Here is a 22,856-nt window from a genome sequence, read left to right as displayed (position 1 = left end):
AAGACTTGACCATTTAGCCTGCATCTACTGTAGTCACACGAGGGAATTCCTATGACAACGGCACATCCAGTCTTAGACTTCACTTAACAGAACCGCAGTTCTACGGAAGTGAATATTGCCTGTTCGAAAACACACTTACGATTGCGCCAGTGGGTCTCAGCTATTAGCATAGCGAGCGTCACCAAGTCAAGCCTCTCCGGAGCAAAGGCAGATGGTTGCCTGACACAGTTTCGCGTTAACACAATTTGGTTATCATTTGCATCTCATTTTCCAAACTTAGGTGGATGCCAAGCAGTAACTGTTGGGCTTACACGGTATTCTTATTCACAAACAGATGCTCTCGTATATGAAAACCTTAAGTCAGCCGTCAACTGAATCTGTGGGCCTCGGGATGCTGCAATACACATTTATATGGAAAATGTGGTGTTCGACTCAAGTGTCTTGAAGGCAAGGAAGCAATACCGTAAGTCAGGGGTCAGCAAACTTTTTCAGCAGGGGGCCGGTCCACTGCCCCTCAGACCTTGTGGGTGGGGTGCCGGACTATATTGGGGGGGGGGATGAACGAATTCCTATGCCCCACAAATAACCCAGAGATACATTTTAAATAAAAGGACACATTCTACTCATGTAAAAACACACTGATTCCCGGACAGTCTGTGGGCTGGATTTAGAAGGCGATTGAGCCAGTTCCAGCCTTAGCTTGCCTACCCATGTCATGTGAAGCTGCTTTTAAAAGTGCACTCGTGTGATTGCACAAACCACTACAACAACTTGGTGTCAACCACTAGGAAAGTGGTTGCGCATAATGGCATCCAATGAGGGCCTGCATATATCAGCCAGAGACTCCCTAGCAACATCCCACATAGGTCTTAGCATTGCTCCTGAGTAAGACAGAGGGTTGATACCCCCCCAAGCAATGTGGGAGAAAATACACAGCTTTAATCCAAGAGTGTCCACATACAAAGACGACATCAGCAAAGAGGCGAAAAGTCAAAACTTTTCATTTGTTTTGGTAGGCGAAATTTTTAATGAAGCGAACAGGTGAATCAAGTAAAGGGGGACAAGAAGCTCAATGACTTCTGTGCCAAGGAATGGGATTAGGAGGTTACTTATAAGCCACCCCTTTTTTTAAGTTCACTTCCTTCCCAGATGGATGCACAGAACTCTTTAGAAGTTGTATTTGATGGTCACCGTACCTTGTCACCAATGGAGATGCAGGCTTTGGAGTCCAAATCTCTAGGTGGCCTGCGAAATAGACAAAGAAAACAGATTAGGAAGGAAGTATTCCAGGGCTCATATAAACACATACAAGCACTTCGTTTTTATTCCATCCTTTCCTCCCTCAAGGAAATCAAGGGTGACCCAGGCAGGGTTCCCAGGCAGTCTTCCACCCAGGCATGGGGAAATCCAAGGCCTGCTTAGCTTCAGTGAGGCTGGTGCGCTGTGCGGTAGATCACTGGTAGACCATTGGCTCCCCACAAAGGCGATGAACAACTGAACTGTGGCTCCCCTAAAAAAAGCTCAACATTTTATCTCCTCCCTGAAAAAACTCAACAACTTTGACCCAAACCCCCCAAAAATGGGCCTTCCTCTTTCCTTTAAAAAAAAAAAGGTCACTCCTTTGAGATTAAAAATTGCAACTACTGTCTACAAAGGGAGAAGTGGACAATTTTCACAAGCTGTCAAGTTTGACCCTCATGAGCAGCTTTTTAAAACAGCTTTCCAAAGAGAAAGCTCGGTCTCTCCCTCCCAAGTGACAAGCCCCTCCAAACATTTGAGCGTTTCCTTCTTGCCTGCAGAGTTTTTCTGACACATATTCCCCTTTCTAGCTCAAAATGGGGGCGGGCGGGCGGGCAAGGAACACCCCCAGTAGCAATACAAACACATATTGGGTTGAACCATACCCTGCACGATCCTAGAGCTGATCTGAAATCGGCCTGTGGCAGACTCGAAATATTTCATCTCCAAATTCCAGCCCCCATTTTGGGACTTGCCACTCTTTTTTCTCTCACCCCACTGCAATATCTATTTTTAGTGCCCTCTCCACCTTAGAAATCGCTGGCTTGGGGTTTCTCTACTAAGAAAAAACAGGGCTGCAAAAATTACATGGTGCAGTAAGAAACTAATGAAGACAGGTAACCCCCAGCAAAAGCCAACATCTTTTCCATAAATAAGAAATACTCTTCTATTTATGGGCAGCCTGTAAAAAAAAAAAGACTGTATTTATCTTTTATTAATCTGCACCAGAAATAGCTAAGACCAAGGTGAGCCATGCTGAGCTTTGCCATAAATCCCTTCGTTTTGATGGAACATAAAGGGTCGGTCATGCTCTTGTTTTGCAAATGACTCCTAAGCTAATATGTAAGGAGGCCCTCAGCTGAATTAAATCCACAGTGTACCCCATGGGTTTAACATATATGCCAGCTTGCACAGCACCTCTTTTTTTATATATAAAAGTGTGCCCTATAACGCCCCCTCAGACTATCTACAGCCCAAAATAAGTGGGTCATTGAATGTGACCATTGTGACAATCTTCATTAAAAGTTTTCTTTTCTTTTCTTTTAAAAAAAAGTATGCTTCAAAAGCTCTTGCTTTGATAGATTGCAAATCTTTTATTTTTTCATTATATACCACTCAATCACCGAAGCCTTTAATTGCATAATAGGAAAGCAGTCTTTCCTTCTAGTAACGAACAGCAGCTTGTGGATGTAAACTGCTAAATTAAGCTATAGGTAAAGGTAAAGGTAAAGGGACCCCTGACCATTAGGTCCAGTCGGGGTTGCAGCGCTCATCTCGCATTATTGGCCGAGGGAGCCGGTGTATAGCTTCCAGGTCATGTGGCCAGCATGACAAAGCCACTTCTGGCAAACCAGAGCAGCACATGGAAACGCCGTTTACCTTCCCGCTGTAGCGGTTCCTATTTATCTACTTGCATTTTGACGTGCTTTCGAGCTGCTAGGTTGGCAGGAGCTGGGACCGAGCAACGGGAGCTCACCCCGTCACAGGGATTTGAACCGGCGACCTTCTGATCAGCAAGCCCTAGGCTCAGTGGTTTAACCACAGCGCCACCTGGGTCCCATCAAATTAAGCTATACTTCCTTCTATACCTTAGAGGTAAAGCTAGACATTATGGTCAGCATGCTGCAGCCTGTGGAGCGATGGGTTGGGGATGTATAATAATAATAATAATAATAATAATAATAATAATAATAATAATAATAATAATTTATTATTTATACCCCGCCCATCTGGCCGGGTTCCCCCAGCCACTCTGGGCGGCTTCCAAAAAAACAGAAATTCTAAAATACAGAAATCCATCAAACATTAAAAGCTTCCCTAAACAGGGCTGCCTTGAGATGCCTTGAGAACTTTGTAGCATCACAACACAAGGCGAGTTCAACTAGATATTACCGGGGGGTGGGGGGGGACAGTATACGTAGACATTTGGTGGCTGTTTATAGGAGCAGCCGCACTTTTTGATATTGCTAAGCCCAAGCCTTAAAAAAAAAGTACCTTTGGTACTATAATCCCACCACTTTGACTGAAGGACAGGAAGATGATTTCGTCTGTTGATAGTGCCAGCTGTAATCCTTCTCCAATCCTAAAAGCTGAGCCCCAGGAATCTCATTCTAGTCCAGCAAGTCTACAGAATCTCCATTTCTGGCTCTGCATTCTCCCCTTTCCACATCACTTTCTCTATCCTAGGCAGTCCTCTCTTATGGGCATATTTTAACGTCACCATTTTAGGCGTCCTGGCATTTGACTTTATAATGCTGCAGACCCATGTATGTACCTTTTGATGGCACAGGCATGGCCCCTTGGAAGATCAAAGGAGGAAGGGAGTGGGGGGGTGGAAAATTGCCCTCCACAAGGTAATTGAAAGCCCTCCTAAGAGAATCTTCTGTCTTAATAAGTCCTTTCATTGACTGCAAGGGCTGTCTCAGGTTCCTGGTGGAGATCAAGCTTCATTTCACTGTTTTGGGTTGTGGAGAGATTGTGGGAAGAGAGGAGGGGGGCAGCAAATGCTCAGCCTTGAAGACTGTGTTCAAAGAGGCACCATAAGCTAAAACAGACCCCCTTTTTGAGAGCGAGACAAGCAGCAAACACAGTACATGAAAGAGAAAATAACAGGGCATTGCCCAGTCCCAGACAGGGCAGATTAGAGAGAAAAGCCTCCTTGACATAACCCATATCTTACCTTGGTCCAATGAGAAAAGTTGAGTCTCTCTTGTGCTACCTAAAGAACTGTCAGGGGGCCCTCGGGTAACAAGCAAGTCACCAAATTTCAAGGATCCAATATGTGCATAATGAGGCTGCCAAGACTAAGCAGGTTTATGTATTTTATCTGGAAGCAATGAAACCGACTTCCAAGGAAATCTGGTTAGGATAAAGGTGAGCACATTTTCCAGGTGAAGGACAGACTGAGAAATTATGACTGAGGGGCCAGGTAGATATAGAAAAACCTACCTACCTACCTTCCTTCCTTCCTCTTTCTCTCTGTCTCTGTCTCTGTCTCTCTCTCTCTCTCTTTTTCTTCCTGATTATTTTCTCTGTTGGCACAACAGCCAGCTGTCCACTGTCCCCAGAGTTTACTTCATTTACATAAGGTGCAAGGTCTGTGATGGGTCATTTGACAACTCAATAATCGTGCAGCCAAGAGCTTGTGAAGTATGGTATATATATATATTTTTTTAAAAATCTGAGAATCTCTAGACCAGTGATGGCGAACCTATGACACGCGTGTCAGCACTGACACGCATAACCATTTTCAGGGACACACGGCCACATGCCAAGACCTCACTTCCGGCCGGCGGCGGAATGCCACAGGTGACGCATCACTGGGGGCCTTGTGGAGGCAAGATGGTGGTCGGCACAGAGCTGTGGAGCTCCTGAAAGTGACCAGTGCTGCAGGAGCTGCTGGACGGGCTCCTGAGCCACCGAAACAGCCACCGCCACCAGTGCAGCAACTGGGGAGCTGCCGGACCCCACCCCCATCCCGCGAACATGACGGACAGCCTCGAGGCGGAAAAGGAAGCCCCGGCACAGGCCCAACCCGAGCCCACCTCCCCACTGGCAGACCTGTTGGAGGAAGGCCTGAGCCCAGACACCCACTGGGAAAGGCCTCTGGGTTTTTCACTTTTTAAATATATTTTGTAATTTAAAAAACTTTTATAATTTTTTTCTCTCCCTTTCCCTTTTTTTTAAAGGGGAAACAATTATACATTTTTGTTATTTAAACTATAAATATCGCAAAATTATGGTTTTTTCCCCGAAGTGACACACCACCCGAGTTATGCTCGGTTTTTTGGTGAATTTTGACACACCAGGCTCAAAAGGTTGCCCATCATTGCTCTAGACAAACCCAGCCTTAGCCTTGCTTTCACCAAACCCAGAGATCCTGACCCTACGATTTGGCATAAAGATTTAATTCTTTTTCTATTGGTAGCTGCACATCTACCAATGTGCACTGGAAATCCCAGGTGGAACTACCTCTATCTGAAGAAGTGTGCATGCACACAAAAGCTTATACCCAGAACTAACTTAGTTGGTCTCTAAGGCAGTGTTTTTCAACCTTTTTTGGGCAAAGGCACACTTGTTTCATGAAAAAAATCACGAGGCACACCACCATTAGAAAATGTTAAAAAAATTAACTCTGTGCCTATATTGACTATATAAAAAGTAATTCTTCCACGGCACACCAGGCAACATCTCGCGGCACACTAGTGTGCCGCGGAACAGTGGTTGAAAAACACTGCTCTAAGGTGCTACTGGAGAATTTTTTTAATTTTCTCCCCCCTCTAGAAATGTAGTTCAATAATATTTGGGAAATAGCCAGTTCAGGGCAACTAACTGGTCTTAGAAGGGTTGCAAATGGGGTTATAAAGGAAAATACCTTTGATGAAACCTGGTCTCCCTTCTTTTTATATGTAAGGGGGAAAGAAAGCAAAGCTCTCCCAGCAGCCTCACAAACCTGTCTGTGAAGAACCTATATGGACTTGCCAATGTTTTAAGACAATGTAAAATGGCATTGGCCTGGCACCTGCTTTGAATAATATGTGGGGAGAGGAAAGGAAGGATCCGTTCCCCCACTACTCCCCCCACTACCATGCCATGGACACCCGGGAGCATCGGAGGGGGCTTCGGAGAAGCGCTGCGCCTCTCCGAAGCCCCGTCCGATGTCCCCAAGGGGAAGGCAAACGACGAAAAGCCCCCTCCCGCGCCGCACTTCAGCTCAGGGACTGGCTTGGCGGCAGCGGGAAGAAGGGGAGGAATTTGGCTCCCTCCCCTGATGCGCTTCGGCTCGGGGAAGCAGGCAGGGAGATGGCAACAGTCCGGGAAGCTGCGGGCTGTTGCCGTCTCCCTGCTTGCTTCTCCAAGCCGTAGCGCATTGGGGGACAGATCCGAAGATCGGTGGGCGCTGTTTGCCGGGGTTGACAAGCCCTGGCAAGCGGCGCCCCCCATCTTCGTGTGACAGGCGGTGGGGAAGGCAGGCAGGCAGGCAAGAGAGCAAGCGCCTTGCCTTCCCCGCCGCCAGTCCCCTGGAGCCCAAAGGAACGCATTGATTAAGTTTCAATGCATTCCTATGGGAAACCGGGACTCGCTAGACGAAGAATTCATTACACGAATTGACCCGTGGAACGAATTAATTTCGTCTAGCGAGGCACCACTGTAATAGAAAAAATAATTTAAAGTGTAGTTTCCCTTTCTCTCTTCTTTTCCACATTTGCACTGGAATATTAGAATGTAGACCCAGAGTCTCTTTTCACTAACTTGCACAATTGCAGACTGTTCCATTGTTTCGTCACTCCCGTGCCACCCTGAACATCAGCTCTATGAAGAATCCCATTTTGCGTACAATCGCTTCAATCCAGGCACCCACAAATCCACTTGCCTAGCCTTCTAGCAATCAGAACCTCCTGGATCATGCACATCCCTACCCTGGAGGTTTCGCTTCCACTGCAGATTTTAAGCAGGTTAAGAAACAGAAGAAAGTTCCAAGTGGCAAGACTTGGAAAGACTCCCTCTGTTTCTTGATCTATGTACTCTGCACAAATGGGAGAGGGCCCTTCCTCACTTCCATGCCATGTCTGGATTCCTGTAGGCTCAAATGAGGGAGGGGATTGGCGGTGACCAGAAATAATAGCTAGCTAGTACGCCAAGTTGACATTCATGAACCCCTGCTTCAACCCCCCAACCCAACCCAAAGCAATCATGCTGAGATTTCAAGACATACGTAGAGCTCGTCTGTGGTTGTTCAAATGCTTCTTTAGGAATTTTCAGCCCTGGATTTTTCTTCCTGCCTGTGAAATAAAGAACAGAGAGGGGGGGAAATAAGAACAATTTTTCTTTGGGTTTCAGAAACTTCTTGCAGCACAGGGCTTGATTGTAGTGCTTGATTTAAGTGCCAGGTCTAATTTGACACAGGCACCTGAATCCTTAAGAGGAAAGAGTTCAAAATACAAAGTTTCTTTGTTGGGATTCAGATTATACACTTCGAGTTCTAACTTATGCAGTCAGCAGTTCAGGCACACATCTGCATATTCTCAATGCTGCATTCAACACAGCAGAATAATATGGCTTCCTGACATGTCCATCTTTCCTTAATTTATTTTTTAACTCTCTAGCGTCACATTATATGGAGAGAGGAAATGAAAATGTGCAGGTGATTTTTGGGGGGTGGGGGGTGGGGGTGAGTTGGGAAACCAAAGTGGACACCTTTGTGATCATGTCTTCCAGTCAAAAAAGAGCTGTTGTGAAAGACTTTGCAGTTTAAAATAGCTCAGAGCCCCATACCCTGGCTTTTCCTGATTCTTTCTGCGCCTGGTATTTTGAAATCCACGCAAGCCAAAAAATGAAGTAACATGGAATGAAGATTGCAGGAATGAATGAATTTATCCTAAGGGCAAAACGGAGACTTGGTTAGCACAGAAAATGGGTGGCTGGGTCTGAAGGAGTGAGACTCTCTTAAGCAGGCACATGGATCGTGCAGCAAGCAATTGTTTATACACTGACCTGCCAAACTCTTCTTTATATCCCTTTAACCTGAACCCTGTGAAAAGACTACTATGTTAGCCCAAACTACGTTAAAGCATCAGCACAGGAAAAACCAATAGGTTACACTAGCCAAGCCAGACAGGCATAGAAGCCAAATCCATAATAATAACAATAAGAATAATATATACCTCGACCATCTGGCTGGGTTTCCCCAGCCACTCTGGGCAGCTTACAGCACATGTAAAAACATAGTAAGATGTCAAACATTAAAAACTTCCCGATACAGGGCTGCCTTCAGATGCCTTCTAAAGGTTGTATAGTTACTAATCTCCTTGACCTCCGATGGAAGGGCCTTCCACAGGGCGGGCGCCACTACCAAGAAGGCCCTCTGCCTGGTCCCCTGTAGCTTCACTTCTCGCAGTGAGGGACCCACCAGACGACTCTTGGAGCTGGACTTCAGTGTCCAGGAAGAGCAATGGAGGTGAAGAAGCTCCTTCCGGTATACTGGGCCAAGGTCATTTAGGGCTCCTAGGGGCTGAGGTCCCTTCTCCCCTCCCTAATAAAATATTTGAGGGGGGGCCCCCAGGTTGAGGGGAATTCCCATTCAAATGGGGTATCTGTGCCATGTCATGTGATCGATTGCACGGAGCGGGGCTTACCCGCCCCACTCCAATATTTTATTCAAGTTGGCACCTCTGCAGACTGGAAGTCCGTACTTAACCTGAAGCATACTTAAGCTGAAGCGAACTTTCCAACTGAAAGTAATGGTAAGTGGATTAATCCGTTCCAGACAGGTCCGCGGAGTACTTAACTTGAAAGTACTCAACCTGAAGGGTACTCAACCTGAAGCGTATGACTGTACAGATACGGCTTGGCTATCCACATCTTTTGACCATTTTGTAGCCAACAATAGGGACACTCCTGGGGAGGCATGCAGACCCAGGGGCAAAAGCAATGCAGCCAGATGCGGCAAGAGCAGAAAGCAGGTTGACTACAAACGGCAAAACTGCACTCTGCACTACGAGTCACATCCATACAGAAGGCAAGGTATTTGAAGACCTGGACTGTCCCCTCCACAATCCCCACAGAGACAATCTGCCCTCTGGGGAGGAAAGGAGAGAGGAAGGGAGGCAGACTAAGACAACATCAGGACATTCTCCAGTCAGACTGTCACTTCTTTGACCCGCCCCCTGCATGTGAGAATTAAGTGTTCCTGGTTATTTTGGTGGTGGTGGTGGTGGTGTTTGTGGCCCTGGTGCATCTGTTGTGGTTTACACAGGCGTTGTCAGCTGCTTTGAGAGCTTTAGGCAGGAAGCAGAACACAAGTCTTCAAAAGGAATAAATATGCGCTGTATTGCACACAGCAGGAGCCTTGTGGAACCGCATGATGTGCAGCATCAAAAATGGGAAAGGGATACTCTCACGGGTGTGTTGTTGGGGGGGGGGGTATTGTTTATTGATATTTATTACGGCCATTGGCCCATCACACAACAATTTCCCAAACCAACATATATGTACTTCCAAATTTGAAACAGCCAAAAACTTACAAAACAAAAACAAAGACATACAATACAATGTTGGGGGGGATGTGCAGATGCTACAAAATATTGGAAGGAATTCAACGGGATTTCCATTGCTATTGTGATTGTTCGATTTCAGGTGTCAGGTGGACGGATCTCCTCCCCACCCCCCCAACTCAAATACAGGAACGTGTGTAGAGCAAATCTGCGAGGCCCTTTTGTGTCTTTCCTCTCAACAGACAGAAGTAAAAGACTGATGTGTTGGCACAATAGACATAAATCACATTATATGCATCCCTGAACTGCCCTGAGACCTCTGGGTATAGGGCGGTATATAAATTCAATAAATAATAATAATACAGTAATAATAATAATAATAATAATAATAATAATAATAATAATAATAATCCCACTACCACACACATTCGGTTTCATTTTGAACAAAATCAGGAAACCATGATTCTCCAGTTATAAGCCTTAAAAGAGGGCTGTTTGTTTTCAGCAACTTCAAAATGATGGACAAACCACCATACCACCTCCTTAGGCGTCGATTGCAACATTCGTCAATTAACTCTCCTCGTTAAAAAATGCCTCTCTTGATATTTAGCCTGTAGCTTCCAGTCATTGCAACATGTCTGGGTTGGCAAAAATAAATAAATAAATGAAGGTGCCACTCTACAAACACATACCTTCATTTGCCCAAGTAGCTGGGAATTACAGGTTGCTAAGGAGCACAAAGAGCAACACAGCCCTTGAAGGGAAAAAAATTCCAAGCCAAATTCAACTGTAAGAATGGGAATAAGCGGGGAAGAGGGAAGTATATTCCCAACATGGCTGCAATAAGGAGATTTGGGGTGGGGTGGGAATAAAATCAAGTCTTGGGTTTCCTTTTTTTTAAAAAGAAGATATTCGCCATTTCAGGGCCCACCGAACCCCTTGTGACTTTAATAACTGTGTATTGTGTTTAATATCTCATTTCTAAATTGCTGCAACCTACCCCTGGTGAAGAAATAAAACAGAATTTTTAAAAATGATGATGGTCAAGTGTTTACCCAGCCCTTCAGAATGTCTGTGTCGTGGTTCAGTTAGGACAGGCCTAAAGTGTTATGACCCAGGGATCAGGCTCCCCATCCTGAGGGAGAGAAGCCATAGATTCAGAGGGCATCTCTGACCAGGGAGACAAAGTGCCCTCTAAAACCGTCTATGGCAGGCATCCCGAAACTTCGGCCCTCCAGATGCTTTGGACTACAATTCCCATCATCCCTGACCACTGGTCCTGTTAGCTAGGGATCGTGGGAGTTGTAGGCCAAAACATCTGGAGGGCCGCAGTTTGGGGATGCCTGGTCTATGGCATCCCTGCCCTCTCAAAAATCCAAACACCAGAGGACCTTGTGATACCTCTCTAGCCTGAAGAGTTTGCATTACCCTCTTCAGGGTTCAGCCATTTCTAACCAGCACGCAAGTCCCCAGTGCATGCACAGCACAGAGTTTCACAGGCTGCTGTCTCCCTCAATGAATTATCACACAAGCGGTACTCTCAATCAGTGTATATGTATCTTAACTCTCCGTAAGTTAAGGTTCCAGTTATAGGTGTGACGAATACTTGATATTTATGACTTTTCTACAGAGACTGAATTAAAGAACCACCTTTCCTGCAGGCTTACCATCAAGTCCAATAATGGAAATCAATAGCCGCCCAAGAAACAGGTTGTCTGGGGAGGTTTCACGGCAATATTTGTTAGGCATTTGTTTGAAATAAGACATCCTTCCTGTTTTGTGTATACTGATAATTTCGGCACTTTACCGTCCTTTTCCATGTATAAGACTATGTTTTTTTACTCTAAAATAATGTTCAAAATCTGGGCTCGTCTTAATACACGGATAGTATCTCCCTCCCATTTTCTTAAATTGGGAGTCCCCGAAAATAGTCTTATACATTGGGGGCGTTTTATAGGCATAAAAATATGGTAAATATTGCTTAGCACTGTGGTTTCTATATATCACCCACAAACACAATTACTTAACCATAGCAGGTTTTCCACCTTTGTCTTGATGCTTTCAATGCAACTTTTGAAGTTGCAAAGTACGGAATGGATTCTCTTTACCTGCTTAAGAAAATGAAGCACAATGAAATACAGAGTGTGTGCGTGTGTGCGTGCGTGCGTGCGCATGCCTGCCTTCTCCCTTTTCTAGGCTTTTGGCATGTTAATATGCTGCACTGATACTCCTCCAATCTCATAGAAATTGTTATGTATTGGTGTATATAGTTTTCCCTCAGGTCCTCAGGTCCTTGACAGTTGTTTTAGGAGGGAACTTTAGGAGGGAACTTTGAATTATGTTTGATACATTGTTTGAGCCAGCCTATATAAAAGCAGGCCGGCTCGGCAATGCAGTTGAGTTCTGTTCCAGCTTCCGAATAAAGAGCTGCTTTGGAGATATTGCTGTGTCGTCTGCTATGCTTACCCACAACTTAACAGAAATCCCCCTGATCTGGTAACTTGCCTTGACACCTGCGTACTTGCCTCTGACCAAACCTGAGGACCTCCACTTAACAACTGTCTCAAACTGGCTCTGCGCCTCTTTCGTTACAACAACCACCACCACCACCAACCAACCCTTTTCCACCTTCCCAGCCTAACACATGAAATTCTACCTCAGGGGTCCCCAAACTACGGCCCCCGGGCCGGATGCGGCTCAATCGGCCTTCCAATCCGGCCCGCGACGACCCCCGCCGCCCGCTGCCGCCGCCCGCTCTCACGGCGCGCGGCGCAGCGACGATCTAAAAAATCGCCAAAAAATCGCCGAAAATCCTTTGTGCGCATGCGTATGGGCCTCTCCTGACCCGGAAGAGGTCATTTCTGGTGCACTTCCAGGTCAGGGGAGGCCCATACGCATGCGCACAAGCGATTTTCGGCGATTTTTTCCCCGCACGGGCGCGTGTGCGCATGCGCACGGGCGCGCACTCCCCCGCCCTCCGGCCCGCTGCGCGCGCACTCCCCTGCCCTCCGGCCCACCGCGCGGTCGGCGCGGCGGGCACCGGCCCGCCGCACGGTAAGTCTGGGGACCCCTGTTCTACCTGATCTGCTAATGACAGGGCAACGAGACGAAACACGGACATAGCAACCACAAAGCAGAAACGGACATCCCTGAGCCCTCTCATTCAAGCTGACTGCAGCTAGGCCATGCTTCCATTCATCTTGGAGACTTTTTTTTTTAAAAAAAGCAAACCAGGTAGGAAAGATTCCCACCATCCACAGGTATGAAAGGTTCACCAGAGGAAGAATGAGGCCTGCTTCCTGCATTATCCTTTCCTACAGACACTGATCTGTACGTTTCCGAGCACAGTTCAAAGTGTTGGTGCTGACCTTTAAAGCCTTAAATGGCCTCGGTCCAGTATACCTGAAGGAGCGTCTCCACCCCCATCGTTCTGCCCGGACACTGAGGTCCAGCACCGAGGGCCTTCTGGCAGTTCCCTCGTTGCGAGAAGCCAAGTTGCAGGGAACCAGGCAGAGGGCCTTCTCGGTAGTGGCGCCCGCCCTGTGGAACGCCCTCCCATCAGATGTCAAAGAGAAAAACGGCTACCAGATTTTTAGAAGACACCTGAAGGCAGCCCTGTTTAGGAAGGCTTTTAATGTTTAATTGATTATTTTATTTCATTTTTCTGTTGGAAGCCGCCCAAATGGGCGGGGTATAAATATATTATTATTATTATTATTATTATTATTATTATTATTATTATTATTATTATCATCATCATCATCATCTCCATTATTTCCCATTACTCACGTCAGCTGCCCCTCCCACCTATGTGGGATAATAAACATATTTCCGTCAAAATATGACTGCAGTTTCCTGTATGGGCAACAGATAACATACAGAGCAGTCCAAAGGCTAGCCCTGGTAGGCAGTTCAAAAGACAGAAAACTTGGGTCAATATTAGCAGTTTTTAAAATTTTGTTTGTGGGACGGTACTAAAAGAGTAAAAACCAAGGCGAGGGATTTAGTCTTTCAGCTGTGATTGTTTTTTGTTGCTTGTATGTCTTAAGTGAATGCTGTTTGCAGGCAGCTCTCAACTTACACAGGGGTTACATTTTGGAAATCGTGCGTGAAATCGTGCAGTTACACAAAAAAAGTGGGGGAATGGGTTCAATTGTGGGTGGGACTGCCAAAGTCATTTTCCCGAATGCTCACCCCATTTAAAATGAACGTAATCTTTCTGTCAAGCACGTAAAGCAGTGTTCGAAACACCCATTGCACTAGGCGCATTTTACGACAGGGAATTTCATTAGAGCGAGCAGTTTCTGAGCTCTGGGCACAGAAGTGTGCTTAAGATTTTAGATTAAAACTGCAGAGTGGAAGGAAAGGGGGACCTTTTTCTGCCTCCCCACTTCCAGCTACTCTCTGAAGACTGGAGAAGAGACCCTCTTAATAATATTAGTCGGGTGGGCAGGGGAAGGACTGGACCATGTGAAAAATGAACGTAATATTTTAGTTGCAGTTCATTCATTTTCAGTTTTGTATTCTTGTTATGAAAGAAGGGGGGGGGAGTTATCTTCAAAATGAGACCATCATTACGGATCATTTTCCAGGCCTGTTACTTGATGATTCCAGCACAGGCAAGGCAGCTATTAACTTGGCTGTGCTAGAATCATTAACTAACAGTCCTAGATAATGATCTATAATGATGGTCTTATTTGCTTAGGTATCAAGAAAGAAGATTAGGGGGCTATTTGGCAACTGCTGTGTTTGTGAATCCTTGGGTTTACCAATATATTGGTCACTCGCTTTCTGCAACTGCATTCATTTTCGAGCAGGAACAGGGAACCTCCAGCGCATGGGCCAAATTTGGCTCGGCAGGGGATCCTAATTTGGCCTGTTTTCTGCATCCACACCTGAAGTAAAGACTTGGCTGCGAAGGAACAATCGGGAGCCTCAAAGTGCACTCTCAATTGTTCCTTGGCAAGCAGGGGTTGTATTCAGTGCCTTTTGATAGCAAGCCTCACTGTTGGGGTCCTCTCAGGAGCTCTCAAGTAGCACAATTCCCTTCTGGAAGTCGGGCTTGCAGTTCGTAGTTCTCAACTGACAGGCGCCGACTGTAAGCCTTGCTGGGATTGGCTGCTTTTGAGAGTTCTCAATTTTGAGCTCCCAAGCGTCACTGGTCCCTGCTGAAAACAGGGCCCACTTTCCGCAGGAATCTTCCTTTGCAGACCAACTTGCATTCAAAAATTGTCCTTCTTGCGGGCATGGTTTCAAACCAGACCTGCAAAAGGAAGGAAGGACAGAATTCAGAAATGCACTCTAAGTGCATTCCTTATTCCTTCCTTTGAAGTTGGGTCCCCTAACGCCATGCTGGCTGGTGGGCAGCCCAGCCCATCTTTGTCAAAAACATGCAGACAGGGCTCAAGTAGACATGGACTTGAATGATCTCTATTGGATCTCTGTCTTCATCAGGGCAGTCTCGAGCAGGTCGGGCGCCCTGGCGCTGAGAGGCGGAGATCGCTCCGGCACCCCTGCCCTCGCAGGGTACAGCATGGTTTCCGCGCGGCTTCGCAGCGCCCTGGCGCACCGCGCCACCAGGACTCTACCTAGAGCCAGCCCTGGTCTTCATAAATGGTATAGAGCCAGGACTGAGAAGTGAGGAAGCCAAAGTCTGTGTATGGCACATATTATTAAAGATAGTGAATATTTAAGCAGACTGTACACACCTCAAAATGATTTCTTCTGAACCAGGTGAACCAACAAACATGGCTCAATGTAAAGAAAATCCAATTCGTGGCATAGTGATGGCATCTTAACTGGTTGTGTCTATTTGGAGACGTCTCCAGGTTATGGAAATCCAATTCATTTCAAGCTCCGTGAAGCTCCAACATATCTAATTTCTCTTTCTTTTCTCTTTCTTTCTCTCTTTTCTATCTATCTATCCACTGTACTGTATTTTTTAAATGAGGTTTCTTTTGTGACACAGATTTTGTGCTGGATCCCGTTCCAAAATCCTATTCATTTTTGTTTAACTAACTGATCCACACATTTAAAAACATTTTATCATGTGGATTCTTTGTTGTTTCAAAATGCATTTCATTTCATTATTAGGTAAGGTGCTTTGTGAAGGCTTTGCCCTAAAAGGCAGCTTCTAAACAGGGATATCATCACAAACGGTTAACAGCTTCTGAAGAAACCAGAAGGAAGCCATGGTTAGCGCTGGCTTCCAGAGCCTGGCTTCTTTAGAAGCCATTAATCATAGCTCCTGGAAGCTCTGGTTAACTGGAAGCTCTGGTTAACCAAGGCTCCTGGGCTTGTTCACTTGCTTGCACGATGGGAGGAGTGTGTACTAGGTCTCAGTATATCTAGGAAAGGCAGAATGGAAATCTTTTAAGTGCTGAGAGAGGCCAATGTTTCAAAGCAAGAGCATTGCCAAGAATTTCAGCTTGCAGCTTCTAGGATCACTTTCCCTAATCCCAGTTGTTTACAGTAAGCCTCAGAAGCTGAAAAAGTGTAGCCTGTTTTCAATACATCATGAACTTCACACCCCACACTGGGTGGTATTGCTGCTCCTAGAGACTGCTGCTGCTGCTGCTGTTATAGCGAAACTGACTAATGCTACATTAATTCATAATGGCCTCCTTTGTTATGACAAGCCCACTGGGTGGAATACACTGGTTCCAAGAGCTACCATGTACTGATTTCAGGGATCTATAAAGGGCTGCCTTCAAACAAGCCACTTTAGCTTCAGTACTGTCGACCTTGACTGTTAGCCACTCACCAAGGCAGAAACATTCCCCAGCTTCACTACCTGTAACTGCAGATCAGGGCTGTCTTAAGCATATGCGGCGCTGGGGTGCAAAGATCCACCCAGAGCCCCCCCCCCCGGTTGCCCAGTCCCAAGCGCGCAGGAGGGCGGAGCTGGCCGGCTGCCTCAGCATCTTGCTGGCTCGGTCGCCCCCAAACTCGTAGCGCAGAGCCACCCGCAGCAGAAGAGCCAATGGGCAGGCTCTTCCCTGGACTCAACTCTCGGGCCCCAGACTGTCAGCCTCGCGCCCCTGAGAGCCCAATGCCCGGGTGCCCCGCACCCCTAGCGCCTATGGGTAAGACGGCCATGCTGCAGATTCAGAAGGCAGTGGGGGAGGGGCAGTTCAATATGATCTATTAGCTTTCTCCAGATCAGACTTCTGATATGGAGTACAGTCATACCTTGGAAGTCAAACAGAACCCATTCCGGAAGTCCGTTCAACTTCCTAAACATTTGGAAACCAAGGCACGGAAGCCGTGTCGGACGTTCGGTTCCAAAGAATGTCTGCAAACCGGAACACTCACTTCTGGGTTTGTGGCGTTCGGGAGCCAAAACGTGCGACTCGCAAGGCCTTCGGCTTTGACTGTAGTAGCATTTGCACTTGCAAACCTCCTCCACCTAAATCATGGGTAGGCAAACTAAGGCTCAGGGGCCGGATCTGGCCCAATCGCCTTCTAAATCCGGCCTGCGGACGGTCCGGGAATCAGCATGTTTTTACATGAGTAGAATGTGCTCTTTTATTTAAAATGCATCACTGGGTTATTTGTGGGGCATAGGAATTCGTTCATATTCCCCCCCCCCCCAAATATAAGGTCTGAGGGACAGCGGACCGGCCCCCTGCTGAAAAAGGTTTGCTGACTCCTGACCTAAATGGATTGGCATAATCCAAAAGGGCCGCACCGCATGAACCAGTATACTGTACTTGAAGGAGTGTCTCCACCCCCATTGTTCTGCCCGGACACTGAGGTCCATGCCGAGGGCCTTCTGGCAGTTCCTTCACTACGAGAAGCCAAGTTACAGGGAACCAGGCAAAAGGCCTTCTCGGTAGTGGCACCCACCCTGTGGAACACCCTCCCACCAGAGGTCAAAGAGAACAACAATTACCAGACCTTTAGAAGGCATCTTAAGGCAGCCCTGTTTAGGGAAGCTTTTAATGTCTGATGGATTTCTGTATTTTAATATTTTGCTGGAAGCCGCCCAGAGTAGCTGGTGGAACCCAGCCAGATGGGCAGGGTATAAATAATAATAAGTTGTTGTTGTTGTTGTTGTTGTTGTTGCTGTTGCTGTTGCTGTTGTTGCTGTTGTTATAACTTTAAGAACAGTTGCTCTGAATCTCTGCACTAATGTTGAATATTTGGGCCTTGGTTTTTTAAAAAAGAACTTAGGGAAACGTTTTAACATTCAGTGCTCACTAGGAGTGTAGGAGAAAACTGGGTGGCATGTGGTGTGTGTGTGTGTGTGTGTGTGTGTTTTATGTTTCTCTTTAACTTCAGTCCAGACAGTCAAATCTATCTTTGCTTCTCCTCAGGAAACACAAGTGCCAGAAAAAATCATCTGGGCAAACAGCATTTGTTCCTTTCATGTTCTTTGCCTTAAGTGGCAAAACAGAAGTAACACAGTGCATGGCTTACTCTGGTTTTAAGCACACACACACAAAAAGATTCTAGCAGGCAGCTACTGGGGGGGGGAATCTAACCCAATGCATACCCAAGCCAGAAGTGGGGATATACAGTGAGGGGGGGGGGGAAATGACATTGTAAAGCATTTCAGTAAGTTTGCTACCATCTCCAAAGGCATCGGTATCCTGTTTATCAGTGCAAACAGGCAACCTGCAAGGTTTGTGCCGTGACAACATTCCACAGTTCACAGCATACAGTGAGGATTATATTCTACAAAGTGCAATTTGGAGGGAGGGGAGGCAAAAACTAAAATAACAAGGTAGTGAGGGTAGACGTGCACTAGATGAACTGTGAAAATTGCAGGGATGTTTGTATAGTCTCAGTTCAGAGCACGGCATGGTTACTGGCGTCTCAAAATATGACCCCTCGTGTGAGGAAAGTCCGCTTATTTCTAGCACCTGCAGAAGAAGGAGAGCCTACTTGGGGGTTGGCTTGGAATTTGTTTTGGCGAGATTTTAAGCAGCCGATTTATATGAAAATTGCAATTAACCCCCCCCTCAAAAAAAATGGAGCTCAACTGCCCAAATCTCTGTCCGTGTAAACGTTTTTTTAAAAAAAGTATTTATTTGATGACTTTGCACTTTGCACTTACAATCAGAATGTCCTCTCAGTGGGGTGGGGGGGTAACACAAAATAGAATATTTGTTTCGTGGCCTCCCTATTTTTTTCCCACTTTAATATTTTCATTTAGTTATTACTGAACATTTCCATGGATCCCTTGCTGTGATTTTTCTGACTGCCCGGAGTTCCCTCAAAATTATCCTTAATAAAAATAAATTTAAAAAAAAAACATCAAAATTGGCCATGCTCAGGGTTAGCAAACCCTGGCATAAAGGGAACTTCGTCCAGTAATGCCAGCAGCAACCTTAAAACATTGGGGGGGGGGGGTTAAGGCTGGGGACAAGCTTTCATCGCGCATGGTCAGCACCTAAATGAGGCATCCCCAAACTTGAATTCTTCATCAAATCATGGCATGAGGGCAATTTTTGAAATCACCTTTGCACAGATCCTTGTGCCAGCCCATGTAAAAAAAGTGATACCACACAAGTCAAGCAAAACAAAATCATTATCTGACAACAGATTTACCATCAAAATTAAGCCCGCTAAAGGTGTGTTATGACAATAAAATAGTACGGTATCTTGAAATTTTAAAAAGGCTTCTAAGTATGAAGGACAAAACACATGTAGTATGGAAGACCAACTCTCAGTAATTTCACTAAGCCATTTATGCTGAGACAGAGAACCCTAGTGATATTGGCCATCCATCACAGCTGATAGCATAGTCTCACAACTGACAGCTGTAAAGGCTTGCCTGTGCTTAGGGAAAATAAGATTAACTAAACAGGAAGCTCTGCAATGATCTTTTTTTTTTAAAAAAACCCAACCACATGGAAATTTTTAAACTTTTTATCCAACTTCATTTAAAAGTCCTATCCCTTGAGATTAATGAGGGTGAGGAAAGAAAAATAGAGTAATAGCTGAGTATTATTATGTATACAGGTGAAACTCGGAAAATTAGAATATCGTCGAAAAGTGCATTTATTTCAGTAATGCAACTTAAAAGGTGAAACCAATATATGAGATAGATGCGTGGCATGCAAAGCAAGATATGTCAAGCCTTTATTTGTTGTAATTGTAATTATTTGTCGTTAGGCGGGTCAATTATAAATGGAATGTAATTAATGAAATGTAATAGTGATGTTTATTTTTGTTTATTTTTGTATTATTGTAACTATTTGTTTTATTACTGTGGAATTTCCAAAAGAAAGCATTTGTAAAAATAAAAATAACAATAAAAAAATTAAAAGTTGCATTAGTGAAATAAACACACTTTTCGATGATATGCTAATTTTCCGAGTTTCAACTGTATATCTGGAAACTCAAGTGTTGCTATTCCATGGGCAGAATACACACACTTGCCATTTTTGTTATTTATTTCACAGTAATCTGGCATGCGTAAAGCCCAGTGTCCAAAGTCTAGTGCCAAAGAATGCACTGGAAAATGTACAGATGCCAAACTATGCATATGTAAACAAGTGCTGGTCAATGGACCCTTCCCCACAAGGACCATGAACCACAATTACTACTTCCTGACAAACAGATAATCTCACTGCAACACATGTTATAATGTGGCCTCCAAACAGCCAATTGTCTTTTCAAAAACCCGCAAACAAGAGTTTGCTATACATTGCTATCCCACCCCCTCTATTACAAGCCAGGAAATCCTGCAAAGATGACTCCGTTTTCTATTAATCATTCAGTCTCAGAAGAGAGTGGCCATCATCCCATCTAGCGCAAATCCTGGCACTTGTTTTCTTCCCCTTTCAACAGGCCCTCGTATCCTGCTAACTCCACTTTTATTTCCTAAATCAATCAAGCCTCTCTTAGAGCTGTTACATCAGTCTTGCATTTAACACATCACTTGCTGGAGATCAGAAAGCTGATGTTCCGTTTATATGAACATTTGGAGGTTACTATGTAGTGCCCTCTAGATCAGGGGTCAGCAAACTTTTTCAGCAGGGGGCCGGTCCACTGTCCCTCAGACCTTGTGGGGGGCCGGACTATATTTTGAAAAAAAATATATGAATGAATTCCTATGCCCCACAAATAACCCAGAGATGCATTTTTAATAAAAGAACACATTCTACTCATGTAAAAACATGCTGATTCCCGGGCCATCCGTGGGCCGGATTTAGAAGGCGATTGGGCCGCATCCGGCCCCTGGGCCTTAGTTTGGGGACCCTGCTCTAGATGTTCCTTGTTTATACTGATTTATACAGTGGTACCTCAGTTTAAGTACACAATTGGTTCCGGAAATCTGTACTTAACCTGAAGCAAACTTAACCTGAAGCGAACTTTCCCATTGAAAGTACAGTACCTGTAATGGAAAGTGGATTAATTCATTTCAGACAGTCCGCGGAGTACTTAACCTGAAGCGTACTTAACCTGAAGCGAACTTTCCCATTGAAAGTAATGGAAAGTGGATTAATCCGTTCCAGACGGGTCCGCGGAGTACTTAAACTGAAAGTACTCAAACCGAAGCGTACTTAAACCGAGGTATGACTGTATACTGCTATCTATTAACATACTTTGAAATAAGGAAATGCTTTACACTAGGGATTTCCATCCTGCCACAGCATGCAGAGCCCCACTGATTTGTCTGAAAATGGGTCAGTTTCACACTGGACCATGTGTGTTGTTAAGAGGGAATGAGGAAATGAAGTTTTAAAAAATGAGAGGGTGGGTGTTATTGGCCCTTTGTTGTGTTTTACTGTTGCATTCCAAGGCAGGCTTAATTCGGCAATTTATTCATATTCTGGGATTCGAAAAGGGTTCACCAGATTGTTCTTCTTCACACTTACAAAAGAACTCACATTCTTCTGACCCCGCTTTTATATTTAGCAAGTTATTTAAAACTGTCAATAAATCTCGAGTTGCAGATATTTTCCACAAGCCTGGTGTTGCTTGGGAATTCTGAGAAATCAGAACAGTTGTTTTTGTTTTGTTTTTTGCATTTTACAATGTTTCGACAATAGAAAATAAACGAATTCCACCTATGTTTTCTGCAACTCCCCCCCCCCTGGCGGTTCCTAATTTTATATTATTTTCTTACTGGATAAACACAAAACCAGAGCAGTTTTGACAGGTCCTGTCCACCACCTTGGTTCCGAACGGTGTTCAATTTTATAAAGGTTCAAAATGTAGACAAAAACTTGTTCCTTCATTTCAGGGACCATCGTGCAAAACTGGGTTACGATACTTTAAGAAGTGTACAAATGTACAGAGAACGGACAAATACTTTCCAAAATAAAGAGTGGATTTCAGAGCTTTGTTGACAAGAGGTTGGCGAAGGATAAATTCCTCCAAGCTGGACTTGGAATGCAACTGAAACTTCCCCACCTTCCTCCAGAGCTCCAAACTTGCTCATAACTTGCTCTGAGGTTGCAGCAGAAGAATGTCTCTATCTCCATCGTCCATCCCTGGCTCTTGGAATGCTGCACCACCACTGGTCCCAGGATTCCTCTGAAGAGCAAGGCCTCCCTCCCTGTCTCCCTCTGGTAACATCACTACCAAAGCAGCTGTCACTGAGTAAGCCAGGGACAGGGAAACTGTGGCTCTTCAGATGTTGTTTGGACTCCAACTCCCATCAGTACAGGAAGCACTGTCAATAGCCAGGGATGATGGGCTTTGTAGTCATGGCTTTCCCCATTGCAACCGTACATGAAAAGGGAAAGAAGAGTTTTAATCTGAGTGACTAAGATTAAAATGTGAGTCGGGAGATAATGTTCAACCTTGCACCAAGCCAAAGATTCACTGATTAACCAATGTATCTTGGAGGCTAGATTATAGCATCTCCCACTCTGGTGCAGTGACTTGCGTCTTGACAACACCAAAAACGTCAAAAAAAAAAAATGACAGAGAGAAAAGAAAACATCTTCATATCCAGGTATTTTAAAATTGCTGCAAAGCTACGGCCTTGTGGGAGTGAAAGAACAAGACTGATTGTTCTGATAAAAAGTGTCTCCCGTTCTAGGAAAAGTTAACTGAAAAGGCAAAGAACAAGCCTGGTCCTGTCAGTCGCAGGGCAATAAAGGAATAAACGGGAAAACAACACAACGGCCAGGGAGAGGACTGGAGACTGGAATGGTGACTGGAGAGACTATGGCTTCGGGTCATGTTGCTCCAGGAATGAGCATGCGTTCACAGGTGCCACACAGTGACATTTTGCAGAAGATGAATCTTGCAGGCTTCCATCAGCGACGCTCATACCGAAAGCCACAAAATGGCCACGAAAGCGGCCCAGTGGCATGTTGCGACTCAGAAAGATGTGAGGTGTGCTTTAAAAAATGCTAAGAAATACCAGCCATGTCTCCG

At 45.2% G+C, this 22,856-nt stretch overlaps 1 protein-coding gene across 1 annotated transcript in view; it reads right to left on the bottom strand.

The window, feature by feature from the left end:
• Positions 1-22,856, bottom strand: part of MAP2K6 (mitogen-activated protein kinase kinase 6) — an 80,544-nt gene that overhangs the window by 37,340 nt on the left and 20,348 nt on the right. The window contains exons 2-3 of the mRNA XM_035104067.3: positions 7,235-7,301; positions 1,197-1,245 (exon numbers count right to left, since the gene is read on the bottom strand). Of these exons, the coding sequence (XP_034959958.1) occupies positions 1,197-1,245; positions 7,235-7,301 (116 nt within the window). The remainder of the gene's footprint in view (positions 1-1,196; positions 1,246-7,234; positions 7,302-22,856) is intronic.

The sequence above is a fragment of the Zootoca vivipara genome, chromosome 2 (genome assembly GCF_965207765.1).
Source record: "Zootoca vivipara chromosome 2, rZooViv2.hap1.1, whole genome shotgun sequence".
NCBI lineage: Eukaryota > Metazoa > Chordata > Lepidosauria > Squamata > Lacertidae > Zootoca > Zootoca vivipara.
This window is presented reverse-complemented; position numbering and strand designations above follow the sequence as displayed.